At 34.2% G+C, this 22,536-nt stretch overlaps 1 protein-coding gene across 22 annotated transcripts in view; it reads left to right on the top strand.

Moving 5' to 3' along the window:
* LOC145248052 (lipopolysaccharide-induced tumor necrosis factor-alpha factor homolog) overlaps positions 1 to 22,536 on the top strand; it is a 202,466-nt gene that overhangs the window by 71,087 nt on the left and 108,843 nt on the right. For all 22 annotated transcript variants that reach the window (XR_013863318.1, XM_080109795.1, XM_080109800.1 and 19 more), the window contains exon 2: positions 5,690 to 5,887. Coding sequence is in view for 21 of the 22 variants with exons in the window: in XM_080109795.1 (XP_079965921.1) it covers positions 5,734 to 5,887 (154 nt within the window). In the remaining variant the exon portion in view is untranslated. The remainder of the gene's footprint in view (positions 1 to 5,689; positions 5,888 to 22,536) is intronic.

The following is a 22,536-nucleotide window of genomic DNA, read 5'->3' on the forward strand; positions in this document are numbered from 1 at the left end:
TTGGGCGCTTTGGGGAATGTGAAGTCATCTCTCAGTTGTCATAATTTCTAGGTGCATTATCTAAACCAGAAAAATAAAATTATGTAATCGTAGCACGTGTCCAAAAAATGGGGAACAAGAGTATGACTGATGAAGAATGCTTTATTTTCGGTTCGCACATCGTCACAATTTACTGTACAATTTCCTCAACATGAAAACTGAAAGATGAAGTAATAATTTTCTTTAACATTGCTTTATAGTACAAAATAATTATGTTAATTCGATATGCAGCTATAGTATCTGCCAGGGTTTAAATAACATTAACGAATTACACACTATTTGTTTACAAAAACATGTCAACAAAACAAATTAGTCGATAGATATTTGTTGATAGTCTACTAGATCTAATTTACTAGGTAGACAATAAAACAATATATTGGGATTAATCAATAGGATAATCAGATAACATTGTGCCAGGTTATGTATTTTAATAATTGTTTATATCTAGACTTCATAATCGCAGTAAATCAAGTGTGCGAATCCAAAAGTCAATTTTTATCAGCCTGTTTTACATTGACTTATAACTGAAGCAGTATAGTAATTATTTTTATTATTTGATAAGCTTGCTGTTTTGGTCTTCCTATCTTTATATCAAGGTTCTTTTTATCATCCTGTTTTTTCTTTTAATTATTTTTTAAATATTTAAAAAAAAAAGATATAAAAATCGAAATTATTTTATCTTAATGCAAAAACTTTTTCCTCTCTCCATTTTCTACTATACTGAGATGTAGAGGAGGCTGCTTTAATTCAAGATGTTATATAAAAAATAGTTTTATAAAATTAACTGTAGGTTCTTTACAGTGCAGTGTAGACTAAAATTTTGTCTAAAATGTAATTAAAAAAATTAATACAAACCAGCGGCAAGGAGCAAACCCGAGACCTTTCAGATGCAGATTGGGAGTCTGCCAATGAGCTACATCAATCCTGTCCACAGCAACGTTTGGGTATCCCCCGACGGCTATAGAAAACAGGCGTCAGTTGAAGAGGATTGCTCTGGTCACATGTTGCTGCATTTGTGCTCGGGATCGTGTTCTATCGATTCAACGGTGTTGCTCGGCATCGTGTTCTATCGATTCAACGGCGTTGCTCGGGATTGTGTTCTATCAGTCCGATAATGTCTCTTTGGCAGACGTGAGTTGTGTCGAATGTGTGTTGGATTATCATAATACCAACATATTTAACATTGTGGACTTAAGTCACTGTGGGAAAGTATTTGAAGTTCCCTCGGTGTACCATGATGAGTTCCCAACATAAATGTAACATGTGGTCACAGCTGAGATTGAACTTGCTACACAAGTTTGTAGTGTAATTAAAATCTTTTCCGTAGCTGAATACTTGATGCTTTGCTAGAGCTATCAAGGGTATTTTTTATCGTGACGTCATCACTATGACTTATGAGAAGCGTATCTACCCTTGAAAGATAGAGAGCATCAGTTTTCCAAACTTTATATGTTCAATATTAGAGAGTATAACTTTGTTAGTTTAGAATAACAGGAAATAAAATTCAATTGGATTAGCTTTGTGTACTTGGATGTCAACTCAATCTCCTGTGTGCTGGGAGTGGATGTGACGTCACATGGCCCAAAGTGAGAGTGAGTTTGCTTGAATGCATTTACATATGAACTTGAGCTTTAAGTGATGCCCAAATAAGATATAAGTAGTAATTAATTTAACTTGTTCCGTTGTTTGATCTTGTATGAGTGATTTTTACATTATTTGGTTAGAACACCTACTGCGTGTAAGACAATTTCTGCCCAAACCTTTCCTCCAATTTCTGAATTTCATGACTAAATGTCATATTTCTTTTTTCACTTCTCCCCATGACTTGGGCAAGAGATGAGACGATTGACCCAAACTTGATCTTGTATCGTACATATGGCATTCCTACTGACTCAACATAATATTGTATTCCTGTTTTCATAACTCTTTCTGGATGGCCAGGTTTATTGTGTTCATGAAATTGTATAAATAAAATTTGTTTCAATTGTAGAGAAGAATTCTCTCATCAAATCATCACATCTTTTCTATAAGAGATCTTACTCATTTTTGCAATATTGGGGTTTTATACAAAAAGAGGAAGAATCTCAAATCTAATAGATCCCGCACAGTTGACCAAGCACCAACCTCTGTCCCATCATTGCAATGTCGTATCTCTGTGCCTGTTTAACAAGTACTTTAATGAATTTGCTCTGATGAACTCATAGCACTTGTGCTCCTCGATGTACATGCAACCGACTAACCTGACAAGCAGCAAAATCCCACCCCATCACAGTTGAAATCCCCCACCCCCAAGCCTTCTACTCTTATAGTTTCCTCCCTCAGATTGCTAGACTTTTGAATTCCCTCCCTGTTTCCTGCATCCCTGATTGTATTAATCTACAGAAGTTTAAATGTAATGTGAACAGACATTTCGTTGCTCAACTCCTCACAGTCCTCGGTTAGCCCTTTATGTTCTAAGTGGTAATATGCCTTGTTTGGTGTGAAAGGCGTAAAAAACAAAAATATGCCAATAATGTTATTTGTAAAATGAAGCTGAATGATTATTTATAATGAATATACAAAAAATTACTAAGTGTATTTACTGTGCCTCCATTTTCTTATGTTTTCCATTAATATACATTACAAATCATTTACGCTTCATCTTTCACCAATTCAGGCACATATTCTTCTCCAGTCTGCTCTGTTCATTGTCAGGCTCTTTGCTTTATACAATGTGATTCTCAACTGTTTTCCGCCATGTCATGCACTGCCTTTTTAGGCAGTCTTCAGTCATTTCCAAACCTCCAGATGGTCATTTTCAAGAAATAAGCGAACAACCATTTCAGTCTTGTCTTCCTGACTTTCTTTCTCAATGTTTCTTGCTGCAATCTTGTCCATAAAGTCTCGTTTGACACTGTTACCACCCGACTTTAATTATACTTCATTATGCTAATTTATTGTACAAAATAATTATGTTAATTCGATATGAAGCTGTAGTATCTGCCAGGGTTTAAATAACATTAACGAATTACACACTATTTGTTTACAAAAACATGTCAACAAAACAAATTAGTCGATAGATATTTGTTGATAGTCTACTAGATCTAATTTACTAGGTAGACAATAAAACAATATATTGGGATTAATCAATAGGATAATCAGATAACATTGTGCCAGGTTATGTATTTTAATAATTGTTTATATCTAGACTTCATAATCGCAGTAAATCAAGTGTGCGAATCCAAAAGTCAATTTTTATCAGCCTGTTTTACATTGACTTATAACTGAAGCAGTATAGTAATTATTTTTATTATTTGATAAGCTTGCTGTTTTGGTCTTCCTATCTTTATATCAAGGTTCTTTTTATCATCCTGTTTTTTCTTTTAATTATTTTTTAAATATTTAAAAAAAAAAAACTATAAAAATCGAAATTATTTTATCTTAATGCAAAAACTTTTTCCTCTTTTCATTTGCTACTATACTGAGATGTAGAGGAGGCTGCTTTAATTCAAGATGTTATATAAAAAATAGTTTTATAAAATTAACTGTAGGTTCTTTATAGTGCAGTGTAGACTAAAATTTTGTCTAAAATGTAATTAAAAAAATTAATACAAACCAGCGGCAAGGAGCAAACCCGAGACCTTTCAGATGCAGATTGGGAGTCTGCGAATGAGCTACATCCATTCTGCCAACAGCAACGTTTGGGTATCCCCCGACGGCTATAGAAAACAGGCGTCAGTTGAAGAGGATTGCTCTGGTCACGTGTTGCTGCATTTGTGCTCGGGATCGTGTTCTATCGATTCAACGGTGTTGCTCTGGATTGTGTTCTATCAGTCCGATAATGTCTCTTTGGCAGACGTGAGTTGTGTCGAATGTGTGTTGGATTATCATAATACCAACATATTTAACATTGTGGACTTAAGTCACTGTGGGAAAGTATTTGAAGTTCCCTCGGTGTACCATGATGAGTTCCCAACATAAACGTAACATGTGGTCGCAGCTGAGATTGAACTTGCTACACAAGTTTGTAGTGTAATTAAAATCTTTTCCGTAGCTGAATACTTGATGCTTCGCTAGAGCTATCAAGGGTATTTTTTATCGTGACGTCATCACTATGACTTATGAGAAGCGTATTTACCCTTGAAAGATAGAGAGCATCAGTTTCCCAACCTGGTATTTTACCTCGAGCTACATACAGTGCCTGACTTTCCCAAATGGTCACCTATCTAGTACTAGCTAGGCTCAATGTTGCTTAACTTTGGTGATCTGGCGAGAACCGGTGTGTCAACGTGATTGATTACAATAAAAATATGGGAGGGTGAAACATTCGTTGATCATCATTCAATCCTGGGCAATGTCGCATTTCTCAACTAGTATCTTATGTGAACTAAATAACGTTGAATGAAAGTCAATTTTAATGACATTAACTTCTTCATAATTTGACCCATCTCTTCCCTTGATCCTCTATGGAGTCTGAAAGTTGACTTGGAGTAAAAAGTAAAAAACAATATTCATGATACTCTATGAATACTCAGCAGATGGCAACAATCAGGCTGGCTTTGAGTGTTTACATGTCTGATCAGTTGAGCTACAAACAAATAAACTGAAAATAACACCAGAAAACCGGTTTATAAGAAGGCTGGAATGTTCCATTATGCTTAGATGTGTAAGTTCATTCTTGGAGTTCTGATTGGCTGCTAGCCCATGAATGGATATTGGGAAAATCTTTGCTTGAATTAATATTTACATATCAACTATAAGAGTACTTTATGCCGGCAAATGTTAATTTGATTCTACAATATTTACGTTTACCTGTTACATAAATTTCATGCAATTGCCTAACAAAAATAAATAAATCTTGTCTCATTTGATAAGAAAAACACTAATAAAATATTTTGATTTTTGTTTTTTTTAGATTTCATTTATTAAAAAAATGCATTGGATTCACAGAGCCTTGAAAACACATCTGTTTTCTTTGTAACCAAAATTCTGGGTAAAAAAAAAATATAACTTATGGAAAATTTCTTAGGTTGAACCTTCTAAAATGTTAGGAATTGGGGTTGGGAGTTTGGGTTAGAGATTCCACAGCTCTCCTTTTAATTGCTCCCATATTGATTTCTATAATGGATAAATTATTTCTGTGGTTATGTTTCAAAATTTCTGAGATGAATTTTGATATTTTATATTATTCAGACTATTACTTTCACCTTAGTTATTATATTTATATTAATGTTTCAGCTGATGTAAACTTGATAACCTTCTAATCAAACACTAGATGGAATTCCAAATTGAACTCTTTATTTCACCCAAGAGGGTAGATTCTTTTCTTGTCAACTATTATCAGATAACTGCAAAAATTTGTTATTCTTTGTTATTATTGCCTGTAGTAAAGATTGAACCTGAAATCTCCAAAAGACATTGTTAATCAACACTCTTAACTATTAGATCATGTGGACTGATTCTCAAGTTTGACTAAGTTTTCTAATTTTGAAAAGATCATCTGAATAAGGCCAGAGGTTATATGGACTAAAATGTTGTGAATATAATAACTAAGATGAGAAAAGTAGTCTGAATAATCCAAAATTCTGTGGTGACATACTTTTTCTTAGCCAGATTTTATGTGTTTTTTTGTTTTTTTAAACACTGACATTTACCTTTCTTCTATCTGCAGGTATCGAATATCTTTTAAACGTATAATCATTTGATAACAATAAGATGAGTAGCGCTCCTCCTCCTCCATACCCAGGTAATCCTGAAGGATACCCTCCTCCAGAGAAATATGGCTACTCAGCTCCACCTCCATCTGCTCCTGGATATCCGACACAAGCTGCATACCCACCACCACCACCAGGCAACATACATCCACCAGGTAACAAATTGCTGATATTTTATTCTTTTTAACCATTTTATTCTTCACCAACTGTCTTTGCACGACGTTGCATGTGAGTCCTTGAGTTTATTTTTTTTGCTCATTGGCTCCACTCTATCTTTTGTGCTTTCTCATACAATTTTGGAAAGGTAATTCATGTTGTTTCAAAAATTGGTTTAGCAATAAAATCGAATGGGTTGATATGCTATAAAAAACAAATGAAAACTAAATGATATTTGAGGTAGTGTTACATGATAAGGGCTGTCCCCTTTTCATGTAAGTAAAAAAATAGGGAATTAGTTAAATGTAAATATGAAATAGGATAGTCAAGGATTCAAACTTGCGAAGCTATACTTGGAATTGAGAATTTCAGTCATAAGTTAAAATAAACACAGAATGTTATTGAAAATAAGGAATGTGGAATTGCCATTGTTTAGCTCACACAAAATAGTAAGATATCTGTTTATTGAAAAAGGAATGTAATGATGAATTTTGTTTCTGTTATAAAAATGAAAATTAAAATAAGGAATTTAAAAACGGACAATGGAAAATGTTATTTGTGAAGTGAGTTACGAAAATTAGGTTAGAGGGTCAGCTTTGTAAGAAACATGTGTCTGAGAGGCATGTGGGTCATGCAGTGACGTCATGAGTTGTGAAGTTAGTTAGATAAGTCAGAATCAGTCAGTTAGAAGAAGCCAGAGAAGGGAACCAGATCATAGAAGCAGAGGAGATCAGACCGATTCTCCGTTAGTGTCAAGGCTCCCTCTGGTAGCTAGAGGGTTTAGAGATAACCATGTAACTACTTTGAATCCCTGAAATACAAAATCATGTCCGACCGGTTGAAGAAGAAATAAACGTATCATCATGTGTTTTTATAACTGCCATCTTGTGTTGTCATTCTACCAAAACAAAGGTAAAGTGAAATTGTATTAATATGAACTTTGTGTTTATAAAAATGTACAACTGTCAACGTAAATGCCAAACGCACTATCTCTCGGTCTATCTATCAAGATATTCATAAATCTCCTCTCATTGAATTACAGGCTTGGGTCTCCTCTCTTTATATGTACCCTGTCTCTTATATATACAGAACTCTCTCTATATCTCACCAATGTCTTCATCTCTCAACAATATGAACATTCACAATGAATATATATAATATCTAGCATCTCACAACACCCAACAACATGAACACTCCTAAGACTGTCTCTATCACTCTAAGACTCTTACAACATAAACAACAACAAATATATAAGTCGTCATCTAAATAAGAACAACGAAACATATAATCACATATTTGGTACGTTCTAAAATAACAGCAGTATGCAACAGTAGTTTTAAAAAATCAGATACATCACTCCTTTTCTTTTTGTTTTCAAACAAACTAACAAAACAATCGCATTCAGTAATTTACAGGTTTTTTAGTAATGTTAGTGGAAATCTACTGCATAGCTTAACTTACTGCTTCGGTTTTAAGAAAACACCTTCATGAAGATATTTTTGAAATTTATATTGTTTTTTTTGAAAATTATAGACTTCTTGGAACAAGCTGTATAATGATTTAAAGTATATAAGTTTTTTTTTTGGGGGGGGGTTCCAGGCGTAAACTTGTGCAATTTGCAGACACCTAAAAGATGTAATGATTTCTTTGTTAATGATATTAATCTTTATTCATAAAATTTATTAAAATATTTATCACCAATTTAATTATTTGATCACCTGTATATAAATAAAATCATGTGACTACTTGTGTTTAAGTAACTTTAATAATTGCACATTGAATATTTTTATTATTTACTATTAATTTAATATCTATAAAAATAAAAAAAATGCAATAATATAAAATAAACAGAAATGTAAAAATTTCTATTATAAAATAAAAAGAATTAAACCCACCATAATGCATTTGGATTTCTTTGTAAACAAGTTAGCCATTTTGATCTTTTTGTTTAATATATAGAGTTTTAAAGTTAATGAATTCTTTATGACTCTCCGAAATTTGGTAGCATTTAAACTACTGAATAGAATGTCATTTAAAGTGGTTTTGAAATTCTTAGAAAAGAATTTAGAAATTCTCATTTACAGGGTGGAACGATAAAATTGTCGCCCTAAAGAAAACAACACTAGAGCTTTATTTTAAAACTTTATTGAAAAAATTATTATTTATTATTGATTATGTAGTAGAACGGACATCTATTCAATGTAGCCGCCTTCAGCCTCAATTACCACCTCAGTATATGTCCAACTGGGAGCATGCCTTTTCCACAAGTGCCAGCAGGAGCTCGGCAAATACTTGATGAACACTCAAGCAGATGGCAGCAATCAGGCTGGCTTTGATGTTGTGGGAGATCATGTTGGTGATGTTATCGAATTATGACCAAATGAAGTAGTCCAACGAGTTCAAGTCAGAGGAGGATGGGCAGTGAGAGAAGGGTAAAAAGTCGTAGCACTCTATCTGAAGCTAAGCCGTGGTCTCTTTGGACTTATGGGCCGGCACCGAGACATCCAGGGTCTACAACGGCCACCTGATTGCATCAGGGGGATCACCACACTCTTCAGCACATCTAGGTACACTTAGTGTTGACTTTCAAGCCAACTTCAAAGATGTGAGGTGGCATGATGAGGCCCTCACTTGAAACCACACCAAAAACCATAACTGTGGCTGGAAACTTTGTTTTCATTACTCTGGGCACATCTGTGTTATTCATGGCAATCCAGCGATGCATTTTGAGGGTGCTGGCAATGGTCCTGTTGTCATAACTTGGATCGGTTGAGAGCATGAGTTGTACAGCGGTGCATCTCGTTCATTGTACATTGTGTCACTTTCAGACATGATAGAAGGATCTCATCACTCTTAGGATTTGTACACAACTGGATAACTAGTAGATGGTCTGCAACAAAAAGAGAAAACCGGCTTTCATCAAATGGAAATGGAATCAGATCGTCTTCTCTATGGTGACAATTGTATTGTTCTTGTAATTAAGGTTGAAAGTTTATGCTTGGCCTCCGGGACAAGATCACAGTGTAGTATCTGTTCTAATGCTACACTTCACCTTTTCTGTCCTCGGTTAGTGGGGGAGAAATCCTTCATGAGTGAGGTAATTTTTATTTTTATTCCCGAGAGTGTCCCATTTTGGGGAGCTGGATTTTCCCCACATTAAAATCCGACCTTGTGTCTAACTCTGCCCTCGTGGGGAGGCAAGTAAATAGGAACAATTAGTTATAGTATCATAACAATTTGGTTCAATTAATAATTTAATGGTCAAACGATAATGTATTTATGAAATTTCAATATTAAATTCCCATTTAAAAAAAAAATGGCGAAGTGAAAAGACACCCGAGCAATGCCAAGTTTAAAATAAATATATTGTAGTTTATTTAGTAAATAAAATAAGGAGACAATTATTCAGTATTTTTCTTTCTCATTTAGTCAATTTGCCCCTGTAGGTATTGTAATAGACTTGTATATCCTCTGCCCATCTTAACAGCAACGTGAACCACAAATTTCACTTGAAGTATAACACTGTGTAATAGTTGCTAGCTGAATAGAGATCACAATGAAATGTAATAAGTCCCCAGACGTACCCCTCCACCATACAGTATACCGATACTCCATGGCTGACTGGGATAGCTTCCGTAAATTCATATCTGATCTACCGCTGCATTCCATGTTTAAAAAGGATGTGTCCTCTATAGTATTAGACCTGACGGAATGGTTAATTGTAGGTATTGACCGTGTTATACCCTCGAAAAAGTTTCAGCAAAAACCTAACAGCCAGCCATGGTTCTCTCCAGAATGTGCTGCTGCCATTGCGCACAGAAATCACTTTTTCCACTGTTTCCAACGTAATAGATGTATGAAAACTAAAGCCGCTTTCAGGACTGCCAGCAACCATTGTAAGAAAGTAATAAAGAATGCAAGAGAGTTGTATGCTTAATCTGTTAAGTCCAAAGTAGCTGAACAGCGGCTTGGTTCCCACCAGTTTTGGCAAATAGCAAACAGAATCCTGAACAGAAGCGTGTGCTCCATCCCAACTATTATCAATGGACCTGAGGTAATCTCGTCAGCATCAGACAAAGCCAAACTCTTTGTCAAGAACTTTGCAGCTAATTCTACCCTTTGCGATCAAGGCCACCAACCCCCAATATTTCCTCCTGTATCAGAAAACACGCTATGTGATATATGTATATCTGTACGTGATGTTGCCAAGCTAATCAAAAACCTTGATTCCAGTAAAGCAACTGGCTCTGACGGTATTCCAATTATAGTACTCAAAAAACTTCAACCTGAACTAGCGCCCATACTTACAAAACTGTTTAAACGTTGTCTTAAGGAGAATAGTTTCCCATCTCCCTGGAAAATTTCATCAGTATGCCCTGTAGTGATCGCTCATCCCCCTCTCAGTACAGGCCAATAAGTCTCCTGTGCGTCATGAGTAAGTTGCTGGAATCTGTGTTAAATACAGAAGTAATCAACAATCTCAACAAAAATAACCTTCTTAGTGACACTCAATATGGTTTCCGTTCTGCTAGATCTACAGCAGATGTACTTACAGTTATAGGATTAGCAAATCTCTCGACGGAGGCAACCTTTCTAGGGCAATTGCTCTTGACATATCTAAGGCCTTTGATAGGGTATGGCATAAAGGTTTACTTCATAAGATCTCTAGCTATGGTATTGCTGGAAATGTCTTCTCAATTATTAAATCATTTCTTTCTGATAGGTTCATAAGAGTAGTAGTTGAGGGGCAAAAATCAGAAGCTCACAGTATTAATGCCGGTGTCCCTCAGGGGTCCATTCTGGGCCCAACTCTTTTCCTGATCTACATTAATAATCTTCCAAATCACATCCTTACATCATTTGTAGACATTTATGCTGACGACACTACCATTTATGGTAGCACATCTAAGACAGTAAACGACCAAGTTCTCTCCAATTCTCTCTCCTCTAATCTTGATCACGTAGTACAATGGGGTAAGGAGTAGCTGGTTACTTTTAATGCATCTAAAACCAAGCTTCTCTCTTTACATCATCAACATTCTGATCCACATCTGGCATCAATTGAAATGAATTGCTCTCGTCTTCAGGAGGCCTCAAGTTTTGACAAGCTTCTTGGCTTGACCATTACTCCTGATCTTAAATGGAACACGTACATCAAATCTGTTGCCAAGGCCGCTGGAAAAATGGTGGGATCTTTCTATCGATCCGGTAGATATCTCACTGCTGATGCTATTCTCTATCTATATAAGAGCCAGGTACGTCCAAGGATGGAATACTGTTGCCACATCTGGGCAGGAGCTGCTAGAAAGGACTTGGCCTGCCTTGATAGAGTTCAAAATAGACTTTGTAGCCTCGTAGGAGATGTCCTTTTCTCTTCCTTGCAACCTCTATCTCACAGAAGAGATGCTGCGAGTTTGTCTCTGATGTATCGTTATTTTCATGGAAAGTGTTCGACTGAGCTTCAATCTATGGTCCCCCCTCGCCAAACTTTCACAAGAAACACTCATCTAGCTGTAAACACTATCAATAATTCCCCCCACTCTTTATCTGTGCCTAAACCTAAACATAGATTCCATGAACAAAGCTTCTTTCTTAGAACTGCACGCCTGTGGAATTGTCTTCCGTTTTCCTGCTTTCCGGCTGACTACAATATGGTTGTCTTCAAGTCTAACGTAAATAAGTTCTTAATGAGCCGTTCCATATAAGTTATCAAATTTACCAAATTTTCATTACTAATGATTACTATATTGTCCAATTTCTACTGTACACTCTTTAACCCTTATCCTTGAGTGGCCTCTTGGCCTTGATAATGTGGTAACGCCTATGTAAAAAAAAACAAAAAAAATCACTTTTTCCATAACTACCAAAGTAATAGATGCACTGAGACTAAAGCTGCTTTCAGGAACGCCAGCAACCACTGTAAAAGAGTAATAAAAAATGCAAGAGAACTATATGCCCAGTCTGTTAAATCCAAAGTAGCTGATCAGTGGCTTGGTTCCCACCAGTTTTGGCAAATAACAAATAGGATCCTGAACAGAAGTGTGCGTTCTATCCCAACCATTATCAATGGACCAGAGGTCATCTTGTCAGCATCAGACAAGGCCAAACTATTTGCAAAGAACTTTGCAGCTAATTCTACCCTATGCGACGAAGGCCATCAACTCCCCATATTTCCTCCTATAACACAAAACACGCTAGGTAATATACAAATATCTGTGCGTGAGGTCGCCAAGAACCTTGATTCCAGTAAAGCAACTCGCCCTGACGGCATCCCAATTATAGTATTAAAAAAGCTTCAACCTGAACTTGCTCCCATACTTACAAAACTGTTTAAGCGTTGCCTTAAGGAGAAGTGCTTTCCAACACCCTGGAAAACCTCATCAGTATGACCTGTATTTAAGAATTCAGATAAGTCCTCTCCCTCTCAGTACAGACCTATAAGTCTCCTGTGTATCATGAGTAAGTTGCTGGAATCCATACTAAATAGAGAAATAGTCAACCACCTCAGCAGAAATAACCTCCTTAGTGACACCCAATATGGTTTCCGTTCTGCAAGATCTACCGCAGATGTGCTAACTGTTATATCGCATAGGATTAGTGAATCTCTTGACAAAGGCTACCTTTCTAGAGCAATTGCTCTTGACATATCAAAGGCCTTCGACAAGTTATGCCATAAAGGCTTACTTCACAAGCTTTCCAGCTACGGTATAACTGGAAATGTTTTCTCAATCATTAAATCATTTCTCTCTAATAGGCTCATAAGAGTAGTGGTCGATGGACAAAAATCAGAGGCCTGCAGTATTAATGCTGGAGTCCCTCAGGGGTCCATCCTGGGCCCAACTCTCTTCTTGATCTACATCAATGATCTCCCTAAACACATACTTAAATCATTCGTTGACATCTATGCTGATGACATGACCATCTACAGCAACACATCAAAGGCTGTAAATGACAAAGTTCTCTCTGATTCTCTTTCCTCTGATCTCGAGCGTGTAGTTCAGTGGGGGAAGACATGGCTGGTTACCATTAATGCTCCTATCTTTACACCATCAACACTCTGATCCCCATCTAGCATCAATTGTAATGGATGGCTCTCACCTAGGAGAAGCTCAATGTTTTGACAAGCTTCTGGACTTGACCTTTACTCCTGATCTGAAATGGAACACGTACATCAAGTCTGTTGCCAGGGTCACTGGAAAGATGGTGGGTTCCTTTTACCGCTCCAGAAGATATCTCACTAATGATGCAATTCTCTATCTATATAAAAGCCAAGTACGTCCAAGGATGGAATACTGTTGCCATATCTGGGCAGGAGCTGCTAAAAACAGCCTATCCTGCCTTGACAGAGTACAAATAGACTTCGTGGCTTAGTGGGGGGATGCACTTTTCTCTTCCCTGCAACCTCTCTCCCACAGAAGAGACGTTGCGAGCCTGTCTTTGTTTTAACGTTATTTCCATGGCAAGTGCTCGTCTGAGCTCCAATCTCTGGTCCCCCCCTCACCTATCTTTTAAGAAAAACACCCGTCTAGCTGAATCCACTGTCAAAAATTTTCCCCACTCCCTATCTGTGTCTAAATCAAAACGTAGGTTCCATGAACACAGCTTCTTTCTTAGAACAGCACGCCAGTGGAACTCTGTTCTGTCTGCCTGTTTCCCATCTTACTACAACTTGGATGTCTTCAAATCCAATGTAAACAAATTCCTGATGAACCGCACCCTTAAGTAGACACTTTATGAAATCTCAGCACTAACGTACAACGTACTGTACATGCAATAACCCTTATCCCTGAGTGGCTTCCAGGCCTTGATAAGTGGTGACTTCCTTGTAAAAAAACAAGCAAAAAAAAAACAAAGGCTACCAATGATAGAAATGAACTAATGTCCCAACTACTGTACAGTTTGATGATATTGCATAGGATTGGGGAAACTGTCATATGACCTCATGGTTCAAAGACATGAAAAGAAACTAATGTAAATTATTAAAGATAAAAAAGACATATCTGAGTTTTTTACAAATTTGAATGTAAAAAATAAATAAGAATATAGATGTTCAAAAGAGACATAATTTTCTAATCTAATTGCTAACACATTGTTTAAAATTTTTTTAATTGGCATCCAGAGATGTAGCTTCAGTCTGATCACCAATGTTAATTAATTCTAAGGTGAGTATCCATTTGAATATATGGCACAGTAAGCAATCACTCCACCCAAGTTTATAAATGAATACAAGCCTTGCTAGCGTCCTGTCACAAGTATGTTTCAATATTGTTTAATGCTTCATGACTGAGAATAAGCAGCAATCTTTTGAGTGTTCAGGCTGATAAAGAAACTTTACTTATTTTATGCAGATGTAGCACTATGGTGGAGCCATTCTTTGATCCCAGCAGATTATTCAAACAATGGCTCATCACTAGGTCTATGACAACAGAATATTTTTTTCATTGTTTTGACCTTCGAGTATATATCTAACACAGTTAGACACAGTTAATCAACCGAGAACCACATCACTCTATATAAAAGCATATAAGATATCAATGTGATACACACTCGAGAGTTAAAACAATGAAAAAAATATGCTGTTGTCCTCACCCTACTCATCACATAAATAGTGGAAATCTTATTGCATAGATGACAAGTAGCAGCAGTTTGTTCTATTTCTTCTTATTATTCATTGTTGTTGTATCATGATGTGTGTTGATTAATAACAGTTGCTGTAAATAATGACAGCATAAAATCACCCCCTAATGAAGGCAGAGAACAGCTGTTCTAAAATCTGGCAGCACTCTCATTCAATTCAGAAAAAGAGGTAGATTCTCTCAGCCCATCTGCTCATTGTCTCTGCTGACTTCTTGTCTATGACTCAGTATTCTGACATGTAGCCCTAATTTTAATCTTTAATTTCTAATGTAATTTTCCACTTATCTACTTACTCTAACCTCATGGAGTTTTAATACTATTTTTGCATACCTATATTCATCTTGCTACACAGAGTTGTTTTTTTATTTCTACAAAGTTTTGGAATTTTTGAGATTACGAGGATAAGAGGTTCTTCACTACTTGTGCAAATGATGCAAAGATGAGGCATGACCTATTGATGATAAAACTCTGCAATCGGTATCTGTTGGGGCTAATGTGCTTGAAGTGGTGACATCATTCTGCTACTGAGGCAATTTGCTCTCTGTAACTGGCTTTAATCACTCGTGTTAGATTAGTGAGCTCCTTCCAATCCTGACAACCAGAAACATGAACCTCGAGACCTGCGATAAGGTATACAATAACTGTGTCTGTAGTGTTATGCTTTTTGGGAGTGAGACATAGCTAATTACAAAAAGCAACATGTTCTGCATTCAATACAATGAAAGGGCCATGATCAGAAATATCTACAACATCAGACCTGAGTGTATCAGATTCACTTCTTCTAAACAACTGTTGTCTAGATTTAGTATTTAGGATGTTGAGTGCATAATTATAAAAGACTACGATGGTAGGTTCATGTTCAATGATCTAATTAAGCCATCAAGCAGACCCTGGATCTGTGTGAGTGGCCGTTGCTGACCTGACAGACACAAGAAGACTTTGAGCAATGACATCAAAAATAACATTACTGCCCTTGACCTAGATAATTTTGACCCTATGAAAAGACCTGTGTGAGATCAGCCATGTCAGTCAATTAGAAGGAGAAGCATCAAAATAGAGGATATCCCAATCTCTGCACAATAATCAAAAAGAAAATCTATTTGGACTACTGATCTCATCTTGAAGGCAGTGTATGAAAAATACAAATGATACATACAATGTTTTAACTGTGACAAAGATATATTGTATCAACTGGATCAGTTTTTTTTGTTTTTGTTTTTTTTTTTACATGTATAATGATATGCATCATATTGCAATCTGATTTGGTCTGACCATAGTCTTTCAGGTTTCATCCATTCTCTATTGATAGGAGGAAGTCAGTATGTGGTTAGCATTTTAGAAAAAAAATGAATAAAATTTTAATTATTTTATAACTAATATGTTGTTTCTGTTATAAGTTAATGTAAAACTACCTATGAAATCTGCATGAAAAACTGTTTTGACTTGTGGTCATGTTTATTAAAGATCTATCTTAATTCAACTGCTGTTTTGTCTTGGCACATTCAATTTGCTAGTATCATGAAGTATATACACACGAAATAAATTATAAATATTGTGTTATATTATGTTATCACCAAACCATATTGATTATTCCTAATATATTATTCTGTTGTCCATCTTTTAATGGTATTGCTCGAACTCAGTGAATGTGTGAAAAGAAAAGATGGAATGTTTTCAGTTTGATATACAAAAGTCACAAAAACATGATAACACTTCTCCCAACACCTTCAATTCTTTATGCATTCATAACACAAAATATATAAATATTATTGACACACAATACTAAAATAATACTATAAATATTGGAGATCTGTTTTTGTTTTGTTTGACTATTTAAATTAATGTCTAGTATAAAAAATAAACAATCACTTTATATTTAACATATATGCATGCAAATTTAGGTGCATTTTCTCCCTTCTCCCCAATTAAAAATATTAACACTACTAGAATAACACTTCTACTAACACTAGAATCATTTTAAAATTAAATTTTTATTCTAAAAATAATTAACTTCTAGATCATCACCATTGCATTCGGTTTAACATTTTTAGGAGACACTGGAAAGCTTTTAGAAATTAACTTTGAAAGTAATCTCTTTGTGTTTTTTTTTTTTTAGTTTAATTATGGAAAAAATAATCGTAACAGTTTCTACTCAATGGATTATTTTTATTTTTACAATTGAAGAACGTAATTTTTGTCTTCTATTCACCCTTTTTTTTTAAAAGTATTGTTTGTTTTTTTTTACACAAATTTCATATCTTTTTTATCATACAAAACAAATAATCCCTTCTTATTTTAATAAATAAAACCTTAATAATATTGTGCTGAGATCATGAACTCTGTTTACAAATTTGCATTGTCTATTAAAGTAATTTTTAAAAGTAATATAATAAGAAGAAACGGAAGTGACTTGGTTAAAAAAAAAAAAAAAACAGCAGCAGGAAGTGATGTGAAGAAAAAGAGATGATCTCTGTTTTGATTCAACAAATGGTATCCAATGTAGACTTATATTTCTAAAGCTTGCATAATTCCCACCTCTGAAAACTAGCTTGGTGGAGAAACTTAAAGAGCAAACATGCGTTAATGAATTCTCTGGCCAAAGATGTATAAAAGGGGCAAATTTATGAACCATAAGAATCAAGTGTTATTTTTCTGATTCTAATACTGAGATGCTAAACATATTTATGTATTTTTGAGATGAAGATTGATAATTCAGAGGTTAAACCACCGAAACATCGACCAAATCATTATGAAAATAATACTCAAAATGAGAATAGTCATAGTTGCTCTTTTTCAATATTTAAAAACGAAATGCTCAGTAGTTTCAACTTAGTTTGGAGCAGAGAGACAAAAAATAAGCTTAAGAATGTAATAAAAAAAAAGTTATCAGTTTATTTTTCCTACTAATGTGTTTGAGAGATCATTTCACTCAGTACAGAGAACGGCTATTAAGTAATAGGAATGATGCCAACAATATTATATATCTATGAAGTTGATAAATATGTTTAGACATTCCACATGGAGAACAATTAAGATTGAAACAGCAACAAGAGATTTTCATGGCATATAAATTATTCATGTCACGAGTTAGGATTGGGGATGAGTTTTAATATATGATTATTGATTTTGAGAAATTTTTGGAGCAGGCAAATTAAAGAGAAAGAAAGAGTACTGTGTGTAAGGCATAAGATATATATATATATATATATATATATATATATATATATATATATATATATATATAAGTAGTTTTAAAAAGAATCGAAAACCAAAACATGTAGCTATCAGATAAGTAATGTAGGTAAACACTTATGTATTAGTTATAACATTGAACCCAACGATATATATATATATATATATATGTACAAGACAACTGGATTTTTTTACACACACACACACACACACACAAAGAGAGAGAGAGTTTTATAATTATTAAGAGTTATGTCATGGATTAGGGTTGAGGATATCTGATGATTGATTTTGAGGAATTTTTGAAGTAGTGGAATTAAAAAGAAAGAGGGAATACTGTGTGTAAGGCATAAGATATAAAAGTTATTTCTTATTTAAAAAAAGTAACATTCTCTTTTGACAGCTAAGTTTTGAAAAAAATGTGCCAATGAAGGAATCATTGAGAGACAACCATTTTGTGTGCAAGAAGTGTAAGACAATAGAAATGAACAAGAACTTAAATATGGACAAATTATGTAATATAGTGTTACGAGGGAGCATTTCTATAAAATAATTAAAAAAATCAATAAAACCGTTTAAAATGTGTGCTAACATATTCTAAGCACCGCTAATGATCAAACCTCGAAAGTTTTTAATTCACGAGATAGTTTAAAGGCCAGAGTATAGTAATAGAAAGATTAGAAGGTTTTAGAATTATCTAGAAAGCCCCAGAGGGTTCTGCAATAATCTAGAATGGGTTAAGATGCCATATAAATGAAAGGGGAGAGGGAAACAGATCAGTTATCAACTTGGACCCGTCAATACATCCTTCCAACCCACGGACGGAAAGTTGCAGAAAAAGCCCTCTGGACTAGTAGTAAATACAATTTTGAAATATTCGCATTGACCAAACTTTTAAAAGAAAAACAAAAAGAAATTTTTATAGTCATTGAATTTCGTTGTTAATAGAGTGAATAATCACTAGAAAACTGGCCTGTAGCCGTTCTGAATTTGGACTACCTCCCTTACCCTCGTAACGCTCCACTTCCTTTTTTGTTTGTTTGTTTAGTTATTGTTGTAAATATTTGTGAATAACCTTATTTGTTTATTTTGTTATTGTTGAAAATAAAGGAAAATATTTTCCGAAAATCATCTTTCATATGGTCCATATTTTTAATTGTTACACAATTTTGAATGTAACAATAGATAACAAAGCTATTAAAGTTGTTGAAAATTTCTTGTTTACCATTGGACCATATTGTAAAGCAAGTGCTTGTGTGATGGCAAGAATAAAGAGTGAGTGGAGTAAATTCAGAGAACTTCTGCCATTACTAACCAGCAGAGCGTAACCACTGTTGACAATTTTTCAATAGTAGAATGAATTGGTCTTTTTCAATCATTTTATAAATAGCCTGCTATGGCGGTCAGCAATGTGTGCCTCTCCTTCAATTCTAATGTCTTGATTCATAAAATCGCATGGTTGAAATGTTAGAAAGGACATTTCTAACATTTATGTTATGTATGGAAATGAACCCTGGCTAGTAAGGGTTGAGGTCATACGTTAGAGAGAAATATGATAACGATACAATGGATGTGTAACGTGAGTTGTAATTACAGACAAAATCAAAGTAGAGTAAATAGGGATAGGTGTTGTGACCCAATGAGTCATGCATATGTCTAGTAGCAGTTCAATTTTAAAAATATTAAGTTTTTTAAAGTTTGTTCATTAAAAAGCAAAAAATAAAAAAACTTAAATCCATAGTCATGACAAATGTGGACGTCCTATTTCTGTTTCTGTCAAAAAATGGAATTGAAAACAGTCATGTACAAACATCAAAAACACTTTTAACAAAAAATTCAATGATATTTATATTTATCTCCAAATTATATTGAGATCAGTAGAAATCAAATTAGGGACTTTACATAGCATAATGGTGTTGACACACTAGTTCTTGTTAGATCACTGAAGTTAAGCTATGTTGAGCTTGGTCAGTACCAGATGGGTTACCATTTGGAGATACCAGGCACTGTATGTGGGAGGGTAGTGACGACTCCCTGCAAAAGAACTGCAAAAACTAACATCATTAAAATCGTTTTGTTTCAGTAGATTTTTGTTTTTACTAAAGAGTCACTACTTATCAAGGCTTAATAGCCATTTGAGGATCAGGGTTAAAGAAATTGTCACTTGGATAATGGTCGCCTCCACAAGACTGCCAGAAATCACATTTTAATTGAAGTCGACCATGCTGTAGTCAGTTGGGAAGCAGGCCTGTAGTATTCTGTTCTACAGGCAAAACTTCTAGAAAAGAAACTTACATGAACAAAGTTTCTTTTTCTTTTTTTTTTTTTTTGTAAAAAGAGACTGTGGGTGAGGTAGATGAGTTCTTGTCATCAATGCTTTATGGAGGGGGGGGGGGGGTTATACATGCGATTGGAGATCGCTTATGAATTTGATATTCTCTAGAGGTTGGCTGTACTTGTTATAAGTGTGTACTGCACCAGGACAGGCGTTGTAGTAAATCCAATAAAAATAAGAAGCATATTTTGAAAAGAGCCACTTATGTCATGGTTCCTTTTATTATTTGAAAATAGAATAACGTTTAGATTTGAAAGCAATTTCTCTCAAGTTCATTGCTAAAAAGATAAATTTTAAGAAAATGTAAATAACAATATACGAACTTATTTTTTTTTTAAGTTTTAAAAAAATTATCAACTTTGTATTTATTCACAGATATACAGGGATACAAAATAAGTTTGCATCGACTACATTTCAGCATCAAGTTTTGGAAAATATCCTTTGCGGAAAGTGATTTTAAAACCTTTTTTCTCTGTGTATCATAGAAATAGCTGAGCAATATTACACAGAATTAGCATCGAAAACATACAAAAATGTCTTTTATATGTTCTTTTCTTTTTAGAGTAACTCCCTCCCTAAAAAACTTTAGCAGAAGAAAAATACTGTTATTGTAATTGAAAACAAAGACTTATGTCAAGATCAAATAAATTTGTACGTAAAATTACATAAGGAATCCAAGGATCAAACTAATTTTGTATTAGCCTTTTTAAAAATAATATTGTGGGCTCTGTACTTGCATTGGACATTTATAAACAGGATCTTTAAACAGAAAAGAGTATTTTTTAAATTTCTTTTATTACTAATGATTTACTACTTATCAAGGTTAAAAACCACTCGAGTACAAAGGTTAATGAGATGGATAGATTGACACTTGAATGATGAATACTATCAGAAGTACATACTCCCACTCAGAATAACAGCTGGCCCAAGATACAACAGTTTTTTTTTTCCATCTTTGTCAGAAACATCATTTATGTACAAAAATATTTAAAAAAAAAAAAAAAAAAAAAACTGCTAGAAAACTGGAGAAAATGGAAAAATATTCTGGTACCGAGAATGGTGAGAAAATCTAACATCTCATGTGGGCCAGTGAAAGATCATGTTGACATTTGTCAATTGTAGTCAAAATTGGATGCCAGTTATCCTAGATGAGTTGGTCAAAATGGCATGACAACAAGAACAATGAGAGTGAAGCAATCTAAGAGATTGGTTACATTCTTGTTTGATTTGAAATGCATAACTCTGGATACGTGCAGACACAATGTCTGTTTAAAGCATAACAATTCATGGTGGATATTTTGAAAGGCTCTACTGCACAGAAATCGATAGAATATTTATCACTTTCCATCCTCAGATGCTGTTGTCAAGGGACATTGATGATTTCGCTCAAAGCTATCAGAATCAACAGTCGCCATTATGCAGCATTATTTGTACTCTTAAAAGATCTGCAATTATTAATGGCTATAGAACATATATTAATTGTTTATTACAGCGACACAATAGTATATTTTATTTCAGTGTAATACATTATCTATATCTATTAAGCAAAGTTGGCTGTATGTGTGTTGTAGTATCACACTTAAACGGTTAATCTAAGAGCTAAGCTAACCGCATATTTTGTATCGACGTTGTTGATCCGACGCCTTTATTGATGTCAGAAGTTTTTTTTAACCTTTTACAAACTCATTCTATTAAAAGAATGTAAAAATAACCTTAAAAACAAATGTTCCAACATTCTTAGTGTTTCCTTTTAGTAAAAAGAACTACTTACGTTAATCATCGAATGTATTGTTTAGTTTGAAGAAAAAAACATTTAACCATTTTTAATTAAAAATAGATAAAATATATTTGATAAATGTGCATTAATAAGAACTTTTCAATTTTATATTTGTTACTTTATTTTAGACAGACTATTTTGCATATATGTGGAGAGGTAAAAAGAAAAATACCTACAATGAGCTTAGATTAAAGACAATATTTTTATTAAATCGTGACCTTGTTGATAAAGCATTCGCCTACAGTTCCAATATTTTATGCTATTGTGAGTTCGAATCTCACACAAGAAAACTTTTTTTGTGCTTTAGTGTTCCAATTATTTCCTAGCTGATATCATCTTGAATATTTTCTTTTTTAATGAATAAAAAATATTTAATAGTTCTTAACTTTTAATTTTAACTATAAAATTCAAGAAAAGTACACCCTCCCAAACTGGCATAGACGAGTACTTTAGCTACTCATCTTTATCATAAAGTAAAGTGAGTCTCTTTACAAAATTTTCTAATTCATACCATTTTTCCAACAAAATCGATGTTTGATGCTGCTTTGTCATTTTTTTTTCTTTATTTTTGGAGGACATTGGTTAAGAACAAAAATACATTTTGATTAAATTTCTTTCAAAAAGATTTTATCCACCTAGCAACAAATCTTCTGTTCTTAAAGTAGTATAATAGTTGAAGAGCTAAAATTCTTGTTTTCAATCTATTATCT

Source organism: Euprymna scolopes, chromosome 26 (assembly GCF_053919585.1).
Source record: "Euprymna scolopes isolate OS-2025 chromosome 26, ASM5391958v1, whole genome shotgun sequence".
NCBI lineage: Eukaryota > Metazoa > Mollusca > Cephalopoda > Sepiida > Sepiolidae > Euprymna > Euprymna scolopes.